This window comes from Ostrea edulis, chromosome 9 (assembly GCF_947568905.1).
Source record: "Ostrea edulis chromosome 9, xbOstEdul1.1, whole genome shotgun sequence".
Taxonomy (NCBI): Eukaryota; Metazoa; Mollusca; class Bivalvia; order Ostreida; family Ostreidae; genus Ostrea; species Ostrea edulis.
Window position 1 is genome coordinate 60,523,052 of NC_079172.1, and position 23,789 is coordinate 60,546,840.

General features: G+C 36.5%; 1 protein-coding gene across 1 annotated transcript; it reads left to right on the forward strand.

Moving 5' to 3' along the window:
* The first annotated feature begins 1,050 nt into the window (after positions 1–1,050).
* Positions 1,051–12,574, forward strand: LOC125660030 (T-box transcription factor TBX5-like). Its single transcript, XM_048891880.2, has 6 exons — positions 1,051–2,038; positions 4,195–4,462; positions 5,378–5,583; positions 5,943–6,013; positions 6,141–6,248; positions 9,093–12,574. Exons 1-6 carry the CDS (start codon positions 1,464–1,466, stop codon positions 9,266–9,268), a joined length of 1,404 nt encoding a protein of 467 aa, XP_048747837.2. The 5' UTR covers positions 1,051–1,463; the 3' UTR covers positions 9,269–12,574.
* Positions 12,575–23,789: the final 11,215 nt, after the last annotated feature.

The following is a 23,789-nucleotide window of genomic DNA, read 5'->3' on the forward strand; positions in this document are numbered from 1 at the left end:
AGCTAACAACAAAAATCGCCCACACTTTCATTACAGGTCCGGACCCCCCCCCCCCCCCCCCCCCCCCCCCGCCCCCGGTTAGAATACATAATTATACATGTGTATTTGCCTATTTTTCTGTTGTTTCAGTAGTAAAGTACAAAATGTTAGTCCCTAATTAATATGCCTTAGATCTCCTCCCCGGAAATATTTCTGGATTCGTGCATATGTAATAGCGGGACTGACGGGGAAATTGTACTTTGTGTACAAAATGAATTAGTAGATTAAAAGGAACAATTTTTTTTTTCAAAGCGCCCTTGAAAATTAGATTGAGAAGACCAATGGAAGGGGAGAGCGGCTGGTGACAAAATGAAAGAAAAAATCAAGTGTTACGGGTATTTCTGTAAGAAATCGTGTTTTGTAACAAAGAAAAATTATCCTAGTTTTACATGTTACTTCAGTGCTGGTGAGAAATTTCATTAGAACGGTCCTTCCCTAGATTCGCGCGCCGATGGATACTTCGTGGTCACCCGAAACGCACGTGACAGGTTACACAGGAAACAGCGTCCGAAACTCAATTAACGTGGACTGTAAAAGTTTCATGTCTCGCCTTGGCACCCTAAAACTGTGATAAGAATTTGTTTTCTTCAAGTAAAGCATGCGATATATCAAATGCTCTTTGGAATCCGTTTGCGGGTTTCTTCTCCCGTGGTAAATTTCTCACTAATGTTCATCCTTGCTGTAGATTTCGTGCCCCAAGACACCGTTATTAGTATTCATGCGCAACAACTTTTGGAGGTGTGAATCTCGACTAACCCATCGAACAAAACGACAGGGAATATGTCTATTGAATCCAGTGTAGTTATTCTCAAACTGTTAAAAAAATCTCTCCCCATTTCTGTTTTATGTCGTAATTACCACATTGTAAGGACATTTGTTGACGAGCGTTTTCCCCGCCGTGGCGTTCACACTCTGGGTATTCTGAAGACTATTAACACCTCTGAACCTGTCACGTACTTGGTATGCTTTAATGCAATACCTCGCACATTAAAAGGAGTGTGAAGTCCGCAAAGTCATAGTTGCTCTGCCGATATGGAGGAGGTAAGAACTTAGAAAATACCGGTTGTTTTTTTTTTAATATTTAAGAGAACCTTTTACATCAGTCAAAATTTGGAGGGAAGGGGTAGGGGACGTAGGTGCACATGCACTTAACTATTTTCAAAATCTTCTTTTAATCCGTATAGATGCATGTACAATATCATCTTAATCAATTATCTGATGTTGTATTTTTTTTCTCTCTCTCTCTTTCAACTTTAATGTAGCCATTAGATCTCAGCATTAGAAAGAACAGACCTGTTTTTGGGCAATATTTTTCGCCGCCAGAACAGACTGAAAACTACTTCTGCAATAGCGAGTCTGTAACAGTCCGGGGCGGGAATCTCGAGGTTGTGGAGCCGCTAGATGCCAGTTTTGACAATGATGGGATGACAGGAATAACTTACGACAAAGTTAGTCGAGACCCCAGATTCATTAGTCGAGACCTGGGGTCGATTAGTCAGGACACCGGATCAATTAGTCGAGACCCCGGATCAATAATTTGCGGCCCCGGACCGATTAATCAGGACACTGGATCGATTAATCTAGGACCCGGATTCATTAGTCGAGACCCAGGATTGATTAGTCAGGACACCGGATCGATAAATCGAGGCCCCGGATCTGTGAAAAGCTATACTATGGAAAAGGGGAATTCTTTGAGTGATCCAAGACATGGTGCGGATCCTGGGGAGGTGGAGAGAATTTACAATACTCAGGGACCAGGAAACCAACTCAATGAGCATCAAGGATCTGTAAATATTACAAGAGCACAGCGAGAATTACTGACAGTGAATAACGAAGGCTTGGGGGAGCGATGTGCGGACTTAGAAGATTCGTTCGGGAGAGATACATCGGGAGATCTCTACTGCGAACGGGAGGGGATGAAGGTCAGGATCCTGGATTCTCACCTTTGGATGACCTTCAACGAAATTCAAACGGAAATGATTATCAATCGAGGCGGCAGGTTTGTTGAATAAAAGTATATTGGTTTATCATTACAAATATTATGTACAACCTTTTAAAATACATATATATTCTCGCAATAAGCAGATAAGTGGTGTTGATTTATGGCTGTTGGATTGATGGGTTTGTTTTTTATTACATTTGATCATGAATATTAGGTTTCTAATTTATTTTCCTGTTATACTAAAAGCTTAGACATGTGTATTCGAATAAGCATGTAGAAACGGAGTGTGTGGAAGTCCCAACTCTGCGCGTTTGGAGTATATTTTTAAGTTTTTTTTTGTTTTTGTTTTTTTTGGCACCTGGTCACAATATTTCGGCAGCATCGTTTATAATACAATAGTCTGTGATTTAGAAACCAAAAACTCGACGGAGGGGGGGGTCTTTTTTGGCCAATCAATCACTGATCATTAGTATATTAAAATACCTAGATAGCCTCTTGGCTTAGATTTTTCGGAAAAAAATTTCTCAAACTTAAAGATGCATGTGCATGTAGTACATATGCTCCAATTCTCATGTTAGATTTTAATAAAGATATCATACTATGGGTATTCTATATATGAATATAAAAAAAACCTTTTAAATATGCATACAAAAATTTACCGCATGGTTGTAAATAGTTTTAAAAGACAGGACTTCGGTCTTTTTTTATTTTTTTAACAATTTCTTTCCGAAACGAGCCAAGGACTGAGCACATGATTGTCTTATAAGCATACCACGTGCTATTTTCCCAACAATTCTTGGGTCGGATTCAACTTAACGAAAGACTTTGTACATTATTTATGTAACTCGGGTAAAGCAGACGAGTTCCATTTTATTTTAGAATGCAAATCATTAGCTAGTATCAGGGGCTATAGTATGTATATCTCTTGTATTTTCTTTTTCGATTTTTTTTTTTATTCACGATTAATTAAGACGACTTATCATTCTCTTTTATTATTTATTGTACCTCATATACCACCGATGGATGGTGTGAGTGAAAATAAATGAACTTGAGCATATATAATTACTCTTTAGTATTTTACATATGATGAAGCATAATGAACTATTTAGTCTGATAAGTCCTTTTTCAAGAACTCGATGTTGAAACTCGCCGCCACCATTGTATGTGTAAAGAAGGCACGCCTTATACAAATCAGGCCAACCGAAGATTTCGAAGAATGAACTAAAAAAAATTGACCTATTCCTTTCATCTGAGATGAAATCAAATAGTTTACGTTACATAAGGTGTTATATTTTGCCATTAGAGATGCATTGGTATGGTATGAACATATTCTATGGTAATATACATTTGCAATCTAATTAGATACGCCCACAATCGCTACAAGATTACGCAGAGTATACGGCGCGGATCTAAGCTAGAAGTCTGATTTTAATTAGATTGATACATTTGTAATTACAAAGGGATAGGACACAAGTTCTATAAACTTAGACCGTCCTCTCCATTGATTGATACATGAACAATGTTAGTTTGGACACATTTTTTAAAATCATTAGTCCGTATTTACTAGCTTCTTTAAAGCTTCAGTTTTATTTTATTTGAGCATGCAGTCAAAATTTGAGCTAAGTCCCAGATTTCAACTTGAAGTTTTTTCCGAGTAAAACTTCGGCCAGCAATACCTTAAAACCGAAGTCCGAGGGTGGGAGTTGCCGCTCCTATGCTCATCCAGGCATGCTGCTAATTTTTTTACCGCTCTTTTAATCCCAGATTAATGAGTTTTTCTTTGAGGGGGTGTTTTTCACAGGTTTTTTCCCCACGTAGTACTTCTAGAAGAATTCTTTAAAGACTTAAGTTACCTCCCTTCAAAATGAGTGATAATAAACGCTAAACAGTAACACTCACTTCCCAATAGGAGTTGCACGTAGTTGTGTATGACGTAAGCTGTCGCTTGATCGGTCAGATCTTATAACAAAGGGTGCAAATATTTTTATCCCCCCCCCCCCCCCCCCCATATAATTATATAGGTTTTGGCCTCTGTTCATTTGTCCGCAGACACTCTATCCTGCGTCCTAGCAATCCAATAGATGGTGATAGGGCTTTCATATTTCACGTGTGTATTCCTTGTGGAAGAAATAGAAATACTATGCTGTCACATCTTGTTTTTTGGTGTGTTGTTTTTTTTTTAAAAATAAAACACCCATGATTTTGATTTTCAGACGGATGTTTCCGTACCTGTACATCGCCGTGTCGGGCTTGGAACCGGATGGAATTTATGATATCTTGCTGGACATCCTGCCGGCAGACAAACGGAGGTTCAAGTTCTTTAATGACGCCTGGGTCCCGGTGGGCGTGGCCGAGCCCCAGCGGGGAAATCCCCCGTATGTTCACCCCGACTCTCCCAGCCCAGGGTCACTATGGATGGCACGGAAAATCTCGTTCGCAAGGGTCAAACTGACCAACAGCTTAGAGTCTTCTCCAGAAAATGTAAGACATATGTTGTGTTCCACAGCCATAACATACACTGTATAGCACAATGTGATATACAACATAAGACATGCATCAATCGGGGCAACCATCAGGGGCACACTAGTATTTACAATTACAAACAATAATAATTATATGATTAGTTAGCAACTTAGCAAACACCGTAACACGTTTTTCATGTATAAACTTTTGTTCCACCACCTCATTCTATGAAATTTTTAAGACTTTACTACTATAGTTTAGTCAATGACGGACCACGTGCTATTGTTTACGACAGAATACTGTAGTAAAATTCTGGTAATCAGCCATTCAATGTGATTGGTCAGGGCTACCGGTGGTATTGTCGGGTACTGTGTTTGATATGCAAAATAATGTCCATTTCATTCAAATCAAACAGCCAATCTATGTGTATTATACGGTAATCATTGTATGAAAATCTCACATACTCAGTAACGCGAACTGTCAAGCTGTTGTCTGAAAAATAATAGAACAAACACCCAAAACCACTCCACAGGATTTCTTTTCGCCTTTTATCGTTCAAAATGTAACACCTATGGGCGCTTGACGGCACAACAGCAATCGCTTCATTCAGCCAAACAAAACCATACCTAATATTGCTTAAGAATATTTTTTGATGACGGAAGCCGTAGGTTAACTCGATCTTTCTACAGAGATCAGAATCTAGGTCATAAGTAATATAATCTGACATTTATATTCTTTATTATTGGAAATATCATTAGAACAAGAAAGGTAGTACATGTATGCCTTTTAGAATATATAACAATTCTGTCTCTGCTAATCGGTGTGTATTAGAATAAATGTAATTAGACTTTTTAAAAAAGTAATACTACAAATGCTATTGCAGATATCATGATACCAGGACGTACAAACAATAGGTATGTCTCTGTTCTTCAGGTTTTTCTTCATTCTATGCATAAATACGTCATCAGGATTACGATACGTAGACGCCACCACGTGACGGCAAAAGTGGAGAGTGACGTGGAGTTTTTGCTGCAGGAGACTAACTTCATTGCGGTGACGGCTTATCAAAACAGCAAGATTACCCATCTGAAAATCATTAACAACCCATTCGCCAAAGCTTTCCGCGGACACAAACCAAGGTTTGCTCAAAATGTGAAATGAGATCTATGATTTTGCTTGGACATTTACACTTATCTATTCGACTCGAAATCAGCCTATGGGCGTTATGCATAGGCTAAAATCAGCCAATTGGACATTAAAAGTAGTAAACCTTGGGCTAGAAATCTATTGGGCGTTAATCATAGGCTAGAAATCAGCTTATTGTGTGTTAAACATTTATGTAGGCAAGTGTTTTTGTTCCAGTTGACCCGAAGAGTGGGTTTTCAATGATAGTGTTCAATCGATTAGGCTCCGGGTGCGAAATCATTATAGATATAGATCCGTTTATGCTTCCTCTATTCCACCTGAGAACTTTGATTGACAGAATATTATTTCATAGGTACAAGCGACAGAGGAGATCACCTTTGGAGAAGGATCGTATGTCGGAGGATGTGTGCTACTCCGGGCCAGGCAAGTGTAAATTTAGATCATTGAATGGGGATGTCGGTAATTTATAAATGATCAAATTTTGATGCACAATGTACATGAATGATCAATGATGATGTGCAAACTAAGAATGTTTCCTTTCCGTTTTCAGACGGTCATGACGTCAATGATGAGGTTAGCAGAAAGCAGCCGGAATCTGGCGTGATATTTCCATGGAATCAGCAGACGAGAGAGATATCTCTGTCGTATCAAGGCAACGGTAGGTAATAAGTCACTGACAGTGAAGGATAGTCATCTACAAAAACTCGTCCAATGGAATGGCAATAGCAAACTTCTCGGACCTTTCCAATTATTTTTTTTTTCTTATGTACGAAAGTCTATTAGTATCATGTAAAAAAAAAAATCACTTTTCATTATCTCGTAATTACGAGAAAATATGTGTATATAAATTCGAGTTGCACGACTTATAGTCTTATATAGACTTATTAGTCGTGGGAGCGTTTGATTTGGAAGATGGGAAAGTGTGCGATGTGAATAATTTCATTGAAACGGTTTTTCCCCCACCTCTTGGGATAATCTTTTAATGCCCAATTGTTGGAAATAAAAAGATATACAACAAGTTACAATCATTTCCCTCTGTTGCTTGGTCAGCAAATCGAAATGATCTTATTCAAAGTGTGTGTGACGGTACAGATGGTCGTCCGGTGTCGCATAATTTAGTTATGGATAGTTTAGCGTTCCTGCTGGAACGCCAAATTCCTATACTTTGGTTCCGGGTTATAGCGAGCGAAGCGACGCGACGAGCTCGCTCCAATGATTACACATATGAGTCACGTGATTTGCTCTAAAGATGAGCATTACCCATAATGCTTCCGGGAAAATGTCGCCGTCACTGCGGTATGCTTCATTGACAAACCCGTAATTAAAATAATTAGATTGTTTAGAATGTACCATAAACGTTTTTAAATTTCAGACAAGCTTTCTCGTAGCTTCAAACGTTTTGTTTTTGCTTGGTTTGAGAGAAGAAGAAAAACATTGCAGCTAATATGACGTCACAGTGTAACTGTTTACATCCACCGCGTTATATTTCCCGCGTTAAATGAAGAGGCGGATAAAATGCCTATAAGTCTTGTTGCAAGAACTAATGGGCTTCGCTCGCCTCAACGGTCACACCGTACAACATATTATCATTAGGAGGGGATTCGTCTATTTTTGTGTTTTCAAATAACAAAAATTGTCTGATGAACAGTTCTTTATTCTTGTTTTATTACAGTTTAATCTCCAATTCAAAGGATTGTAAACTGGAGGTGTGAAACCCGTATAGAGTTGGTATATGACTCCTTCTACAATATGTACCGACACAAACCCTCACCATTATCATATATACATGTAACATCAGGCACTGACTGATCCACATATCTCCAGTATGAATGAGACTTGTTGATCTAGACTATATGCATATTTGCAATATTTGTCTCTTTTTTTTAATTCATTAATGCCACCATATATCGTTAATGATCAAATCACTTAAGATATTGAGTACAGAGAGAGAGAGAGAGAGAGAGAGAGAGAGAGAGAGAGAGAGAGAGAGAGAGAGAGAATATCTATGTTGCATACTACTATGAAAGTAAAACAAAAGATGTACACAATTATTAAAGCATCTGCCTGAAACTAGATAGTGGCTTTTAAATTGAAATTCATCAATATATGAAATGAAGCAATTCAAACATGTAATCATTTAATGAGATTAACAAACGGCGACCACGGCCTTCATATAATGTGACCAATATATGCACATATATATTATTACATGTGTATTATTAATTATTTTCTCGTAATTACGAAATCTTTTCTCTTAAAATTTTTCGAGATAGTTATCTCGTAATTACGAAATAATGGAAGGGGAATTAATTGTTTTTACATGATACTAATAGGCTTTCGTACGTATGCGGTTTTTAGTTAATGGACGTTTTTATAATTATTTGTTTGGAAACGTGTATTTATATCTCTTTGTTATTTGGTTAAGTTTGTGTATGGAAGAAATGGCTTACAGCGAACAAATGTAACAAAATATTACTCTATCAACCCCCCCCCCCCCCCCCCCCTCCAATCGATAGTTCTAGGGGCCGTCCTTCATGTATTATACTATACCAAGGAGTGGTATACAAGATGGGGTCCATTCACTGATCCTCTTTTCAAAAAGGAGAGAAAGGGTTTTTTCAGGACATCGCTAAAAACATATTAATTAAATTTTTATGCTTTGTTAAATAATGAGAAATTTATGTGGATTGTGCCATAGGAAGATCATTTATCATTAATAAAATTTTTCTCAACGTTTTTAAGATAAGAAATAATTATTGTTCTATGTAAGTTGAAGAAATAAAACCCCAAAGAATATGATGAAATGATATTAATTTTATTACTTAATTAGTAATATGCAGGTTAAGAATTAATTTTTGTTTGTATGATTACACATAATGTTTAATATGGTATGATTACACATAATGTTTAATATGGTATGATTACACATAATATTTAATATGGTATGATTACACATAATATTTAATATGGTATGATTACACATAATGTTTAATATGGTATGATTACACATAATATTTAATATGGTATGATTACACATAATGTTTAATATGGTATGATTACACATAATATTTAATATGGTATGATTACACATAATATTTAATATGGTATGATTACACATAATATTTGATATGGTATGATTACACATAATATTTAATATGGTATGATTACACATATTACCGGAATGTAATATGAATTTTATATTTCATTGTCACACAATTACAATCACCACGTGCTTCTACATTATAAAGTGTTGTGGGTTTTTTTACTTTTCATATTGATGTTAGATTGTGCTTCTACATTATAAAGTGTTGTGGGTGTTTTTACTTGTCATATTGATGTTAGATTTCTTTGGACTGTTTCCTGTTGTCTGTAATGTTTATCATCTTATGCTTTATATGCCCTCAAGGTCCCAAAATTGGTTCAATAAAAATCTTACACGCCAGAATACCAACATCCTAGACATTCATATTTTAATGCAAAAGTTCTGTGGGTTTATTTTCAGAATTAAACACTAGCAGACAAATTCTTACGTCAGAGACTGAGCCACATTCGGCAGCCAATAAGATGTGCATGTCTCCGTATCTCCTCAGCGCCTATCGTTACAATGCTGGACTCTACGCCAGTATAATGGCCTATCAAGCTCACCTGACAGAGTTTGGTAAGACCTACAACAAGTAGTTCCGATGCCCAGGGCGTGCAGCCGATAAGTGAGCGGGAGAGACTGGCTGCAGACGACGAATTCATAATACACTTTCCACGTTATATATAGACACATGTAATTATTGTTGTTATTAGTTACATCGTAATATATTTGGTTTTACTTTTTAGCTCACCTGAGCCGGGCTCTTCTGATCACATTTGTCCCTCGTCCCTCTATCTTTCTGACCATCCTTAAACTTTTCACAATTTCATCTTCTTCTCCATAACCGTTTGGCCAATTTCAATTAAACTTGATAAAAAGTATCTTTGGTTGAAGGGGATTCGAGTTTGTTCAAATGAAAGGCCATGCCTACTTCAAAGGGGAGATAATCACGAAATTGCAAAAACAAGTTGGGGTCATTTAAAAATATTCTCAAGAACCACTGGGTCAGAAAAGTTCAATTTTACTTCAAAGTTTCCCAACATTGTGCAAATTTAAGTTTTCAAAAATCATGGTCCCCGGGGATAGGGTGGGGCCACAATAGAGGATCAAATTTTTTCATGCGAATATATAGCAAAAAATTTTTATAAATATTCTCAAGAACCAATGGGCCAGAAAATTCAAATTTACATGAAAGCTTTGTGGCATAGTGCAAATTTAATTTTGCTAAAATCATGCCCCCCTCCCCCACGGGGGGGGGGGGGGGGTAGGATGGGGCCGCAATTTGGGTCAAAGTTTTTACATGCAAGTATATTAGGATAATCTTTCAAAACCCTCTTCTCAAGAACCACTTGGCCAGAAAAGTTCAAATTTACATGAAAGCTGTCTGACATAGAGTAGATCCAATTCTGTGCAATCCATGGTACCTGGGAGTAGGAATTGGACACAATAGGGGATGAAAGTTTTACATATGCTGATAGAGGAAAATATTTTGAAATATCTCTTGAGGTATTTTAGATAGGGCCTTTTTGTTTTATATATAGTTCTTTACGGTAAGACCTTTCATGTGCTGCAATGGTGTGTGACCTTGACCTACTTTTGATAAAGATCTGACCTACTTGTATTCAATATCTCCTGAACTATTTAAGATATTACTTTCATGTTTTGTATACAGATTTCTTATAAGAAGGATTTTCATATCATACCATTATCTATGACCTTGTTACCTTGATTTTATCCAGAACAGCAAGATCATGTTAGTCATATTGGTGTTGAGGCAACTTTTTATTATGTGAATTCAATTTGAGTTATGTTACGATCCTTTGGGTTGGGGTTAAAATGTTTCATGGGACTAAAGATTGACCCCAAAAAAATCGCAAGAGCTGAAAAACGGATTGATTGATTCTTTATTATTTAACATGCACTCAAGAATTTTTCATTCGTAAGGAGACGTCACCATTGCCGGTGAAGGGCTGTCAAATTTAGGCCTTTGCTCAGTGCTTACGACCTTTGAGCAAGGAGGGATCTTTATCGAGCCACACCTGCTGTGACACGGGACCTCGGATTTTGCGGTCTTATCCGAATGACCGCCAAATTTAGTCGCCTCTTACGAAAAATAAAGGGTACTAAGGACCTATTCTAACCCGGATCCCCGGGGGTGGGATACTGAGGACCTATTTTAACCCGGATCCCTGGGGTGGGATACTGAGGACCTATTTTAACCCGGATCCCTGGGGTGGGATACTGAGGACCTATTTTAACCCGGATCCCCACGGGATGGTCATGATTATTCAGGTGAGCAATGTGACCCATGGGCCTTTTGTTATGTGAAAATTTTGAGCCTATTTCGATTTTGTTAGCTCAGTGCATCGTCGGTAATCCACGGTCGATCTCGAGCATAGCGACTGTGGGTTAATATGGAAAGCCAAGGGGGTCAAAAATGTAGAAATGTTAATTTAAAATATAAATATAGAAATGTAACTTGACAATTGCAGTAATTATTTGAGTGTAATGTCAATCCAGTGGGTTGGAATGACTGCTAATGTTGTTATGCAATGCATTATTCGTTGAATGTTTTAACATAAAAATGCGCATTCAAAACTTGTTTAAGTAGTCAGTGTGACAACTCAAGGCCATAAACTGAGAATATTCTTAAGTTTAAATTTCAAATCCAGCTAACTTTTGAAATAATTTTCATGAACAAATCAGATTGTCAGTATATGTTTGCATTTGAATTTTTGATAAACCTTCAGTTTTTTAAACATCTGTGCTATATAAATTTTAAGATATAACTAATCAAAATTTTGACTCAAGTCTCTTCTCAGTTTATGGTCTTTAGGCTTGTTTTGAGATGTAGGTAAATCCATCATTTGTTCTATTAACCTTTGAACACAGTCATTCCAACCCACTGGATTGACATTGCTCGATAATGATAAGTAGAGCAATTATTAAGTTACATTTAGCATTTCTACATTTACAATGAACGACTGATGCATTGCGTAGTTACAAATGACGCCGTTGGCTTTCCATGGGTTATGAGTACCTAAGATTAGCTCATTGCAGAGACCTACGCATGTGCACAGAATGGATTTTATTCCTTGTTAAGTATTGTTTTACATATTATGAAAGGTGTGAGTATTTTACTGTCTAATCAATAAGGGATACGTTGACGTCATATTAGCGATTTCCGTGCATATTTCCCTAATATCTGATAGTGCAAGATATACTTTTAGACGGAATCCACATATTTTTAGAATTGGGACATTTTTTCCCCATGCGATTTCATTGGTTGGTTCAAGTTTTCACCGAAATGCTTGTTCTCTCTCTCTCTCTCTCTCTCTCTCTCTCTCTCTCTCTCTGACGAAACGTGTTAATTAAGTGAGGATGTCCTCAGAATGACTAGAAGAGAATACACACATATATACTTATAAATTACCTTTCTGATTATAAAACTAGACCTTTCATCTCGCTCTTCGTTATCTGTTTGTGGCTCAAATAGATAGCGAAGAGCGAGATGAAAGGTATTATCTTAATTAGACTGATAAATTACTAAAGTTTACCAATGGGCTTGCTCCAGAGTTACTGCTTGAACTTTTGATATATATTGTTTCATATAAAAGGCGAAGTCCGTAAGCTATAACAATAATCTTGCTTGATTAGTAAATATCGTAAAATTAATTTTTAAAAACTTCAAAATCCTACTTTCGTTTTCGATAAACTACCCTGATTTTGCAAAAATGAGAGTAAAGTGGTGGACACGCTTTGGTGGATCTAAGTCAGTTTTTTTAAATGACGACCTAAGATATTACAATATGAAGTAAATCCAGTTTATCTATGCTTGATCTGTTGACATCTTACTGAGAAATAAGTTTTGATAATTGTTGAATAAATAGAATATGCCTGTTGGTTTTTTTCAATCCATGATTTTAGTCTTGAATTAGCCTGATGGAAATTTCCAGAAGGAAGCGACCAGAACGAGGCAACATCATAGACGCTTAGGTCTACAACCAATCGCACACTCTCGGGCCTTTCTGCCTAGCCGAAAAACAACCCGAGAAGTTGTGATTGGTTTACATTGTACAACATGATTAACATAAAATTGTGTAGGTATTCTGTGTTAGTAATACGTATAATAGTTTTGGCTAGACTCATATCTATCAAATTATGAAGATTTATAATTATATTACTTGTATACATCTCAACGAAGAACACCCCTCTTTCCCTAGACCAACGATCTGACACATTGATAAACTTTTAAATGTGGCATTTATCTGATATTTTGATTGACTACGCAAAGTCACGTGATTCTCGGCCTTCTTCTTTGTTTTATGTAATGGCGAGGTTCAGTGATTTAACTGATGATAAAATACAAAATTTATTAGATAAAACGCTAAGCAGCAATATGAAAAATGTAATGATTGATTATTAATTCGGATATTGGATATGTTGATAAACGTGCGCAATTACACAGTCTTGTTAAAAGTACAGTGTATCATGTGCATCTCATCTCGTAAAAACAACCTTTAAAAGATGAAGGTGTATAACAAAATATTTATCAGTGGCGGATTTAGAGGGGGCGCAGTCGGCGCCCCCCCCCCCCCCCTAAAATTTCCAAATTTAAGGTAAGTCGCGGTATCTTGTTTCGGAAAATGTACTAAACGATAAAAGATTTCGACAACAGTTTACGGCTTCGGGCAGCAGATCCATTCAGGGGTCAAACAAAACAGCTGTTGTACTCGAACCCAGTCATTAACTGTATATTATTATGCCCCCCTTCAAAGAAGAGGGGCATATTGGTTTGCACCTGTCGGTCGGTCGGTCGGTAGACCACATATTGTCCGCTCAATATCTTGAGAACCATTCACTTGATGATAATGATATTTCATATGTGGGTTGGTTATGAGTAGAAGAGGACCCCTATTGTTTTTCAGGTCAAGGGTCAATCTACTCTGGACATAGGAATATAATGTCCGCTCAATATCTTGAGAACCCTTTGCTTGAAAGACATCAAACTTGGCACACTGGTACATCGTAAGGAGTAGATGACCCCTATTGATTTTGAGGTCATGGTCAAGGGTCAAACTGGGCATATGAATATACTGACCATTCAATATCTTGAGAACCCTTTGCTTGACAGACATCAAACTTGGTACATCAGTACATCTTTAGAAGAAAATGACCCCTATTGATTTTGAGGTCATATGGTCTAAGGTCAAGGGTCAAACTGGGCATAGGAATATACTGACCATTCGATGTCTTGAGAACCCTTTGCTTGACAGACATCAAACTTGGTACACCAGTATATCTTTAGAAGAAAATGACCCCTATTGATTTTGAGGTCACATGGTCAAGGGTCAAACTGGACATAGGAATATACTGTCCGTTCAATATCTTGAGAACCTTTTGCTTGACAGACATCAAACTTGGTACACTGGTACGTCTTCGGGAGAATATGACCCCAATTGATTTTGAGGTCACATAGTCAAAGGTCAAGGGTCAAACTGGACATCGGAATATACTGTCCACTCAATATCTTGAGAACCCTTTGCTTGACAGACATCAAACTTGGTACACTGGTACATCGTAAGGAGTAGATGACCCCTATTGATTTTGAGGTCATATGGTCAAGGGTCAAACTGGGCATAGGAATATACTGACCATTCAATGTCTTGAGAACCCTTTGCTTGAAAGACATCAAACTTAGTACATTGGTACATCTTCAGGAGAAGATGACCCATATTGATTTTGAGGTCAAAAGTCAATAGTTGAACTGGACATAGTAATATATTGTCTCCTATATTTTAAGAATTATTTGCTTGATTGACACCAAACTTGGTACACTCGTATAGCATAAGGAGTAGATGACCCCTATTGATTTTTAGGTCACATGGTCAATTCACTCTTGACATAGGAAGATATTTTCTGCTCAATATTTTGAATTGATGATACTACTATCAATTAAATGATGTGTGTGTATAACCCTTTTCAATTTTGCACCATGGGGGGCATATGTGTTTTACAAACATCTCTTGTTATCTAATCTATATAAATTGATATTATGTATTTTTTCTGTTTTCCAACCTTAATCACAGGGGCTCGTCACGAAATTTTTGTCTTATTAAAAGAGGGTGTTGCACCGAAGTGGGAATTTTCCCTAATCGGAGCTCCGTGCCAGCACTCGTGACGTAGAACTGACCTTCATTCATATTTATACTCATTGCGTATTTGCCATTTAAATACCTGAAGGATTCCCCAGTACTAGGGACAAGCCTAATACATTTTATGTGTCAATACATTATACATGTACATGTAGTCTAAGGATCATTTTTGAAATCGTGAAAATTAAATTGTCTTCTTTTTTTCTGAATATCAGATACAATGTATACGGTTACATGTTAAGAGTGTATCAAATATTTTATATTCTACATGTATACTACTAAAGTCCAGAAGCTCTTATACTCGTATGTATTATTTTCTACAACCAAAAATTGGCAACTGTGCATGACTCTGACCACAAAACAAAATATGAGAAGTTTGATACGCATTTATAAAGTTCAACAATATTCGAAGTACATGCACCTGTAAAAATTGATTCAACATAGCAATTTGCTACTGGAATACATATAAACTCAAACTGTTTAACGGTTATTTACCTTGTTTGGCCTCAAAGTTTTTCTTCCAAAGCTTTGCATAGTTCACAATGGATTTTCGTAAAAGGCACCATGCCTTTGTCAACAACTTTCATTCAGAAAAACATACAAGTTCTTGTTAGCAACCTTGACTATTAAGGAGGTATGCTACACCAGAAAAATTTGATATGGATGAAAAGTGGAGGATATGTACAACAATATTTTGAAATTGAAAACTTTCAAATTTACTTTATTTAGTCAAAAAATTCAGTTTTAGTTGAAAGTAATCTGAAAAAAATTGAAAACCTCTGTTGGACTCGAACACACGATCTACAGTTCAGCACTCGACGTGCTAACCTACTGAGCTACTCAGCTAGGCGATGAATTTAGAAATGAATAGACAAATGTTGCTGATATTTATATTTTCATCCATGTTTTAAAAGGAAGTCAGCCATTATGACGATGTAGAGTACCTCCTTAAAACACAGGTATTGCATGCTGTATTCGGCATGTTTGTTGAGAGTCCTATTCACAAACTAAACAGTGCCCAGTTTGGAAGCTTATTTCAAACTCGGCACATGGTAAAAAACAGAGATTTGACATGAAACATTTACAAAAACGAGAAGCGTGTTTCAATTAAGAAAACAAAATCTAGATGTAAAACATAATATGAAAAAAAAGTGTTCGTGAGGGAGTCGAACCCGGTCGTTTTAAAAATAGAAAACATCTTTACATATAAGAGTCGATGACCTTACCCACTGAACCACGCAGTAGACAATACATTACTAAGGAAAATTAACGCACAGGTGAAGTAGAAAATATTACCTGTGAAGTCGTTTCGATTTTTTTAAATTTACAAAAAAACGCCCTCGTGAAACAAAATTTCAAAACGACAGTTTTTTTTAAGGAAAACTCAAAGAACATGTACATGCTAAATTTATTTTGTTTCACGGAGGCAGTTTTTCTGAAATTCGGGGATACCCCTCCGTTTTAACGCTAAAAATCATATAAATCGCTTACTGCTTGATTTAAACTCAAATATTCTGGCTAATTTTGTTAGTACACGTCTTAAAAACTTATTTTCAAAAATTATTGAATCAAGACATGCGTTCCAATTGGTTTTATCATATATTTAAATAACTTAATTTTTTCGATCTTTCATGCAACACCTTTAGGGAAATTAACATGAGACGTCCAACACCTTCTTTGACATCGCCTATTCTATATTTACACAAGGGAGAAATCCAGAATTCCAAAAATCGCTGACTCAAATTTTCATTCTTCTCCTTTTTATATATTTCAAGGACGTTAAATCTAACAAGCACTGTCTCGATCGATCGAGGAAAGATCATAGTTTGTAAAAATACCTAAAATATGTTTGCACCGGCAATGAATATGAAGAACCAATGCATTTTCTGTCGTTTTTTAACCACAGGAACTTTCCTCAATCAATCAAAATAGAAGACGTGTTCTCAATGGTCAATTCAATTCGCTCTTATGCTGTACTATCTGGTCCAATCGGAACTCCTCGAATGTCTCGCGCACTCGACGTAGATCTCGGATGTAATACGATGGCATCCATGAGTGAATTTGATGCATCGCCATCGTATTACATCCGAGATCTATGTCGAGTGCGCGAGACATTCGAGGAGTTCCGATTGCTATCTGGTCATGTTTTGATCGCTGATGTTGCAGGCACAGGTTTTTTTTTTATAATTAAGAAATAATCTTTAAAAATGTTCTCTGCTCACAAACATGTGTGAGAAAACTAAATACATGGTCTATGTATGGGATATGATACTCAGGTGACCGAGAGGCCTTTGAACTCGGGTTTGGTATACCATTAAATTGACCAATAAGAATGCGTTTTCTATCTCGGGTAATTGAGGAAAAGTTCCTATGGTTTGGAAACGACAGAACATGCATTGCTTCTTCACATCTATTGCCGATGCAAACAGATATTAGGTATTTTTTATACAAACTATGATATTTCCTCGATCGATCTAGACCGGCAGTGGCGTAGCTTCCATTGAGGCAACCGAGGCAACTGCCTCGGTAAAAAAAACCAACACCTTTTACGTTGTTAAAATGTCGATAGCTTCCCCCCCAGACCCAGACCCCCTGCCTCGGTAATATTCGAACCCAAGCTACGCCTATGACCGGACTTCACTTGTTAGATTTAACGTCCTTAAAATATAAAAAGGAGACGAACGAATTTGAGTCATCGATTTTTGGGATTCCGAATTCCTCCCTTGTGTAAATATAGAATAGAGAGGGTCAATTCGTGACGAGCCCCTGTGCTTTAATCAGCAGAGAAAGGTACACAATATGAACAGGGGTGAAACAGTTTATCACGTGACTGATATTACCTGATCACGTAAAGAACTGTTTCCCGGTCACGTGAGAAACTATTGCACATTTTGTGATATATTACAATCACTTTTATATAAAATACATGTACTAAATATCTATATATCTGTTTGTTATCTTCGCCTTTCATATGGTGAAATGGCTAGAACAGGGATGCTTCTGTGTTGGTTCAGCTTTTACGGAATGTAGTAATCGCTCTAATTTTCTGCACTGTTCTGCTGCTCGTGGTTTTCTAAACAGATGACGCCATCGTTTCCTCTGCGTAGACATTTTTTCCAGGGTTGGGAAAGGGTGAACTTTAACATCATCCAAAGTAGATATACATCCCTTTCTTTCCATTATCTGAATTGCGACCTTTCGTGCCACAAAATGCATATTTTTGTTACAGTTTTGTTACCAGAGTAAACAATATCAACCGAAAGTACCCCTGCTGAACATTTTGTTCATGTCACGTGATCGGCGTGGCTAAATGCGAAAAATCCCGGGTGTTCCGGATGAACTCGAAACGTGCCTATTGTGTAATTGTGATGAGAAATAAATTCAGTTCAGTTCGTAAGAAACTATTGCCCGATTAGCAAATTAGGTAGTAAAACAACTCTTTCATGCCTACTAGGGAAACAGTATACAATTATTTCATACCTACTTAGGAAACAGTCAAAACTATTGTCCCGAGGTAGTAGTGATGAAGACTGGGAAACAGTTTCCCGGGTCTTCGCCACTATACCGAAGGGCAATAATTTTGACTGTTTCCCTAATGGGCATGGGTATTTGTTTTCAGAGATTTCCTGTGTAGATACACTTTGCAATCACTTGAATGTTTTTCATACATTGATTAAAGATTTGCTGGTAAATAAGTATCAATAAATACAAATGTACTCTACATCAAGGAAACTTTCAAAAATGTTGTTAGCAAGTTTCATCTCTGTGATTTTTTTTTTCAATATTCATTAATTATATGCATATTCAGGCAGGTAGACATCTATGAATACCTACCAAAATGGACACAGTCCTGTTATTAGCATCACGATGCTAATGATTTTTTTTTTTTTTAGGTTTTAAACGTAATAATGTCTGAAACGTTTAAAAGATTCACTATTTAACCATAGTAGTGATGAAAATTAAATACGAACAAAAATTGAATGGTGTTTTTACATACATTCATAATTTAACAAATATCACTGTAAAAGTGCCATTCAGAAGACATCATCTCACTATATATCATTCTGTTTTAAGCGCCATTTTTTTTTATAACTATACGGTCATCGGCTAATACACGATGTATATAGATAAACGGTGTTTCAAAAATCATGTATGTAAAGTTCACAAAGGGAAAGTGTTTCATGGGGGTGGGGGTGATAAGAGAAAATGGGGCTTGGATTTGGGGGGGGATGTCAGTAAGAAAATGTCATTTATGAAGGTAGAGAATGGCTTAAACTAATAAGAATCTTAACAGGAGTATATACAGAGAGACAATGTTTCGAAAATCATTATATATATATAGCCAGACCGAATGACTCGCAAGTATCACGGGTATAAAATTTACAATACATTCGGAGTCTACGCATGAAATACATTCTTCTAAATCATTTGTACACGATAACAATCGTCCAAAGTTCTTTTAAGGAATGTAAGAGAAATTATTTACGCAAAGCATAGTATTTTTGATCTTTATTCCGTATTACAAATATTAAAAACCGTCTGATATTTTACGGAATAAATAGCATCGAGTTATCACATGGCATTTTGACCTTTATTCCGTAATAAATTTGATTACAGATATTAAAAACCGTCTGACATTTTACGGAATAAATAGTATCGATTTTAAGAGAAAGGATTCACATTGAGAATAAGGTAATTTCTAAAAATATCCCAAAATACGTATATGAGCGGAATAAATGGTTTAAAATCAGTTTAAATCATTAACGTCGATAACATCAGAAATTATTAGCATCGCGATGCCAATAACAGGATTATAAAAAAAATATATAAAAAAAACAGACCACGGAACTGGTCTCGTGTATCGTCTGTTATGTACTTAGAAATAGAGACTATCAATATCAAGTGTTTTCTGTATTGGGAAAAAAATATAAATTTCAGCAATATTAGTCTAATCATTTCAAAATTCATCGCCTAGCTGAGTAGTTCAGTAGGTTAGCACGTCGACTGCTGAACTGTAGATCGTGTAATTGAGTCCAGCAGGGGTTTTCAAATTTTTTTTTCAGATTGCTTTTTACTAAAACTGCATTTTTTGACTAAATAAAGTAAATTCGAAAGTTTTCAATTTCAAAATATTGTTGTACATATTCTCCACTTTTCATCCAATTCAAATTTCTCTGTATTCAAGAATTTACTACTTTTAGTTTAGTCATTGACGGACCACGTGTTGTTTACGTCAGAATGCTGTAGTAAAATTCTCGTGAAAAGCCATTCCATCTGATTGGTCAGTCCTACCGGTAGTAGATGGTCAGGTTCTGTGTTTGATATGCAAAATATTGTTCATTGAAATCAAAGAGCAATCTGGAAAAAAAATTGCTAGATGTTGAATTGTGAAATGATTAGTCAAATATTGCTGATATGTATATTTTCATCCATGTTTTAAAAGGGAGTCAGCCATTATGACGATGTAGAGTACATCCTTAATGCTGCATTGCTTACTGTCTAGGTATTGTAGTAGTAACAATTAAGGTTGATCGATCCTCATGTGATGTCATAGGTTTTTGCAAAATCTTTATTCAATTAAATTTTGCATATGATTGAAATATATTGTAACGAAACCGAGGGTATGGGGTAGTTACATAATCATATAATCATGGGCCGCTGTTTATCTTTTAATAAATTGTCAAGGTAGAAATTGTTACTTTGGTTGACCGCAATTTATATGACGAACGATGACCAATTGATGGTCCACTTTGAAATAATATCTTCACTTGATAGTCATATGTATAAGAATAATTTTCTTTAAAGTTTATAACATTTATTGCGACGATCCTTTGGTCAAATTGTATATACACATACAATGGTAACTCGTTTGGTTGGTACAACGTTATTTAGTTAAGTATACAGTGACGAACCAATCCAGGACGTTCCTATTACTAAAAGGGCTTGCAAATTACTATAAAAACGTTATGTCACTCTTAATAATTATGTGGTTACATGTAACTTAAACTTGGTACTATTTGGTACCTACCACTGTTTTATTAGGTCACCTGAATTCATTCAGGTGACCTATTGCTATCTGTTTTTGTCCGTCGTCGTGCGTCGTGCGTTAACATTTGAACATTTTCAGCTTCTTCTCTGAAACCCCTGAACCAATTTCAACCAATTTTAGCATATAGCATCTGTGGGTGAAGGGGAACAAAAATTGTGAAATTCGTGGTCCCTGCCCCCCTGGGGCCTGAGGGGTGGGGCAAAAACCACCAAAATGAGTGTAATTTTAAAAAATCTTCTTCTTTACTCCTGGACATCAAGAAGCCCAACTGTGGGCATAATTATAATGAGCATTGAGCCCTCTACCAAAATTGTGAAATTCATGGCCCCTGGGGCAGGGGTTCTTGTGTTAGGGTGGGGCTCTATTGGTCATATAGTGAAAATGTAGAAATTCTTTGAAAATCTTCTCTGTCTCTGGGTATTAAGTAGACAAACTAATAGCATGGTAATGATGAGCAAGGATGCCTCTTTATACCCCCCGCAACAAGTTGTGGGGGGGGTATACTGGAATCGAGTTGTCCGTCCGTCCGTCCGTCTGTAGACGCAATGGTTTCCGGGCTCTAAAACATTATCCTTTCCACCTACCGTCACCATATCATATATATGGACTACCCATGGGATGAAGATGTTCCCTATCGATTTTGGGGTCAAAAGGTCAAAGGTCAAGCACACTGGACATCAAAGTAGCAATATGGTTTCCGGGCTCTAAAGTGTTATCCTTTCCACCTACAGTCACCATATCATACATATGGACTACCCATAGGATGAAGATGTTCCCAATCGATTTTAGGGTCAAAAGGTCAAAGGTCAAGCGCACTGGACATTGAAGTAGCAATATGGTTTCCGGGCTCTAAAGCGTTATCCTTTCCACCTACAGTCACCATATCATATATATGGACTACTAATGGGATGAAGATGATCCCTATCGATTTTGGGGTCAAAAGGTCAAAGGTCATGCGCACTGGACATCGAAGTAGCAACACTCAGAAAAGAGGTAGTTTATACCTATTACCAACACCCTTTGGGAGATTGGGGTAAGCGGGGGGTATTCTTAGTGAGCATTGCTCACAGTACCTCTTGTTAAAAATTGTGAAATTCATGGCCCCTGGATCAGGGGTTCTGGTGCTAGGGTGGGGCTCAATAAGTCATATAGTGAAAATGCATTATTTCTTTGAAAATCTTCTTCTCTGTCCTTGGGTATTAAGTAGACAAACCAATAGCATGATTATGATGAGCAAGGATGCCTCTTTCAAAATTGTGAAATTTATGGCCCCTGGGTCAGGGGTACTGGTATTAGGGTGGGGCCCTATTGATCATATAGTGAAAATGCATTTTATTTCTTTGAAAATCTTCTCCTCTGCTGCTGGGTATTAAGTAGACAAACTAATAGTATGATAATGATGATCAAGGATGCTTCTTTCAAAACTGAAATATATGGCCCCTGGGTCAGGGGTTCTGGTGCAAAGGCGGGGCTGACCACATAGCTATTCAATGTTTCTTCCATCCAAAAGTAAAATTCTTATATTTAAACACAAACCTAATTCAAACATTGGAAGGTTGTTACATGATACTCAGGTGACCTATAAGGCCCCTGGGCCTCTTGTTTCTGAAGTGTACCGAGTCTCTCTCTGCAGTTGACTGATCTTCTCTCTCCAAACAGCTGTCTTTTATTTACATCGGTTGTTGTTATGACGTAGTAACATTTCAAACTGATAACGACATACGTTTATCTAAGTTAGCGCGTTAAATTTGTAAATATTACTTAATAACGTTGTACCAATATAAACATAATAAACATAACATATTTTATAACAATATGTGAATCAAAGCAATCAAGTTCAATAAAATCAAATGTAGTTCGTTTCTATTGTTCATATTTTGCTTATAAATGACTTTAGAAGTAGTTTTAAGCATCGGGTTCAGGGTTCATAATATTCTATCATAAGCGGTTAGTCTAAATGAAAATCACAACATTGTAACAAACGATATGGATTTAATTGGATAATTCTAAAGTTACATCTGCTATCAGGTCAGTTTAATGCTGTATAGGTATAAAGTAGTGTATTTAATGAGTGAAGTCCTGAACCGTAACAATATCTTTCAGAGGAATTTTATTCACTGAATGAAATAAAAATTTTGGTAAACTTTTGATGCTGAAAAAGTTTTTACTTTCCATAGATAATCAATTATTTATAATTTTAAAAATCTTGTCAAGGGCAATAACTCCTATGCTGGAATTTCCTCTACTGCATATCTATGACACAATGATTTTTCTAATATCCACAATTAATTTTTATATATCTATGAATTATTAGATTTCTTAAACTGTTGACATTTAGAATTTGTCATTTCAACAAGTTTTTATTGATTTTCATTACTCTGTTTAACGAAAATGTGTGATTTTTTTTAAAGTTGATATATACTTCTGTTTTTGTATGAATGACATCTTTAAAAGGGTGGCAACATACACATTTTCTTTGGTTATTGATTAGATTAAACTATATTGAGTGGAAATTAACACAGGTGCTTGTGGACAGGACTTCCGGTACCCCCCTTCTTTTAATAATATATATATATTATGATCGGTGATATGACATTTTTAAAAACGGTTTCTATGCGAGAATTGTGTATTCCATTGAAATAGATAACCTCTGAAGTTACATATTTTATCAATAATAGGTCCGAAATACCCAAGGAATTGAACATTTAAAAATAAAAGAAGGGGGGTACGGGAAGTCCTGTCCACAAGCACCTGTGAAAATTAATACAGTTTTTCCACTTTTAACCATTAATATTGATAAGTCACATGAGGATCAACCTACCTTAAGGCTATACGTGGATAGATCAGTGGTTAGAGCGCCTAACTTGTAATACAGGGAGCCCAGGCTCGATTCCTGGTCTAGCCATAGATTCC

Bases quoted from the DNA above. Each gene is read 5' to 3' on its own strand.
- LOC125660030 (XM_048891880.2), top strand. From the start codon at position 1,464: ATGACAGGAATAACTTACGACAAAGTTAGTCGAGACCCCAGATTCATT. The intron at 6,014-6,140 runs GCAAGTGTAAAT...TTCCGTTTTCAG, and splicing joins TGTGTGCTACTCCGGGCCAG to ACGGTCATGACGTCAATGAT. The intron at 6,249-9,092 runs GTAGGTAATAAG...GTTTATTTTCAG, and splicing joins TCTGTCGTATCAAGGCAACG to AATTAAACACTAGCAGACAA.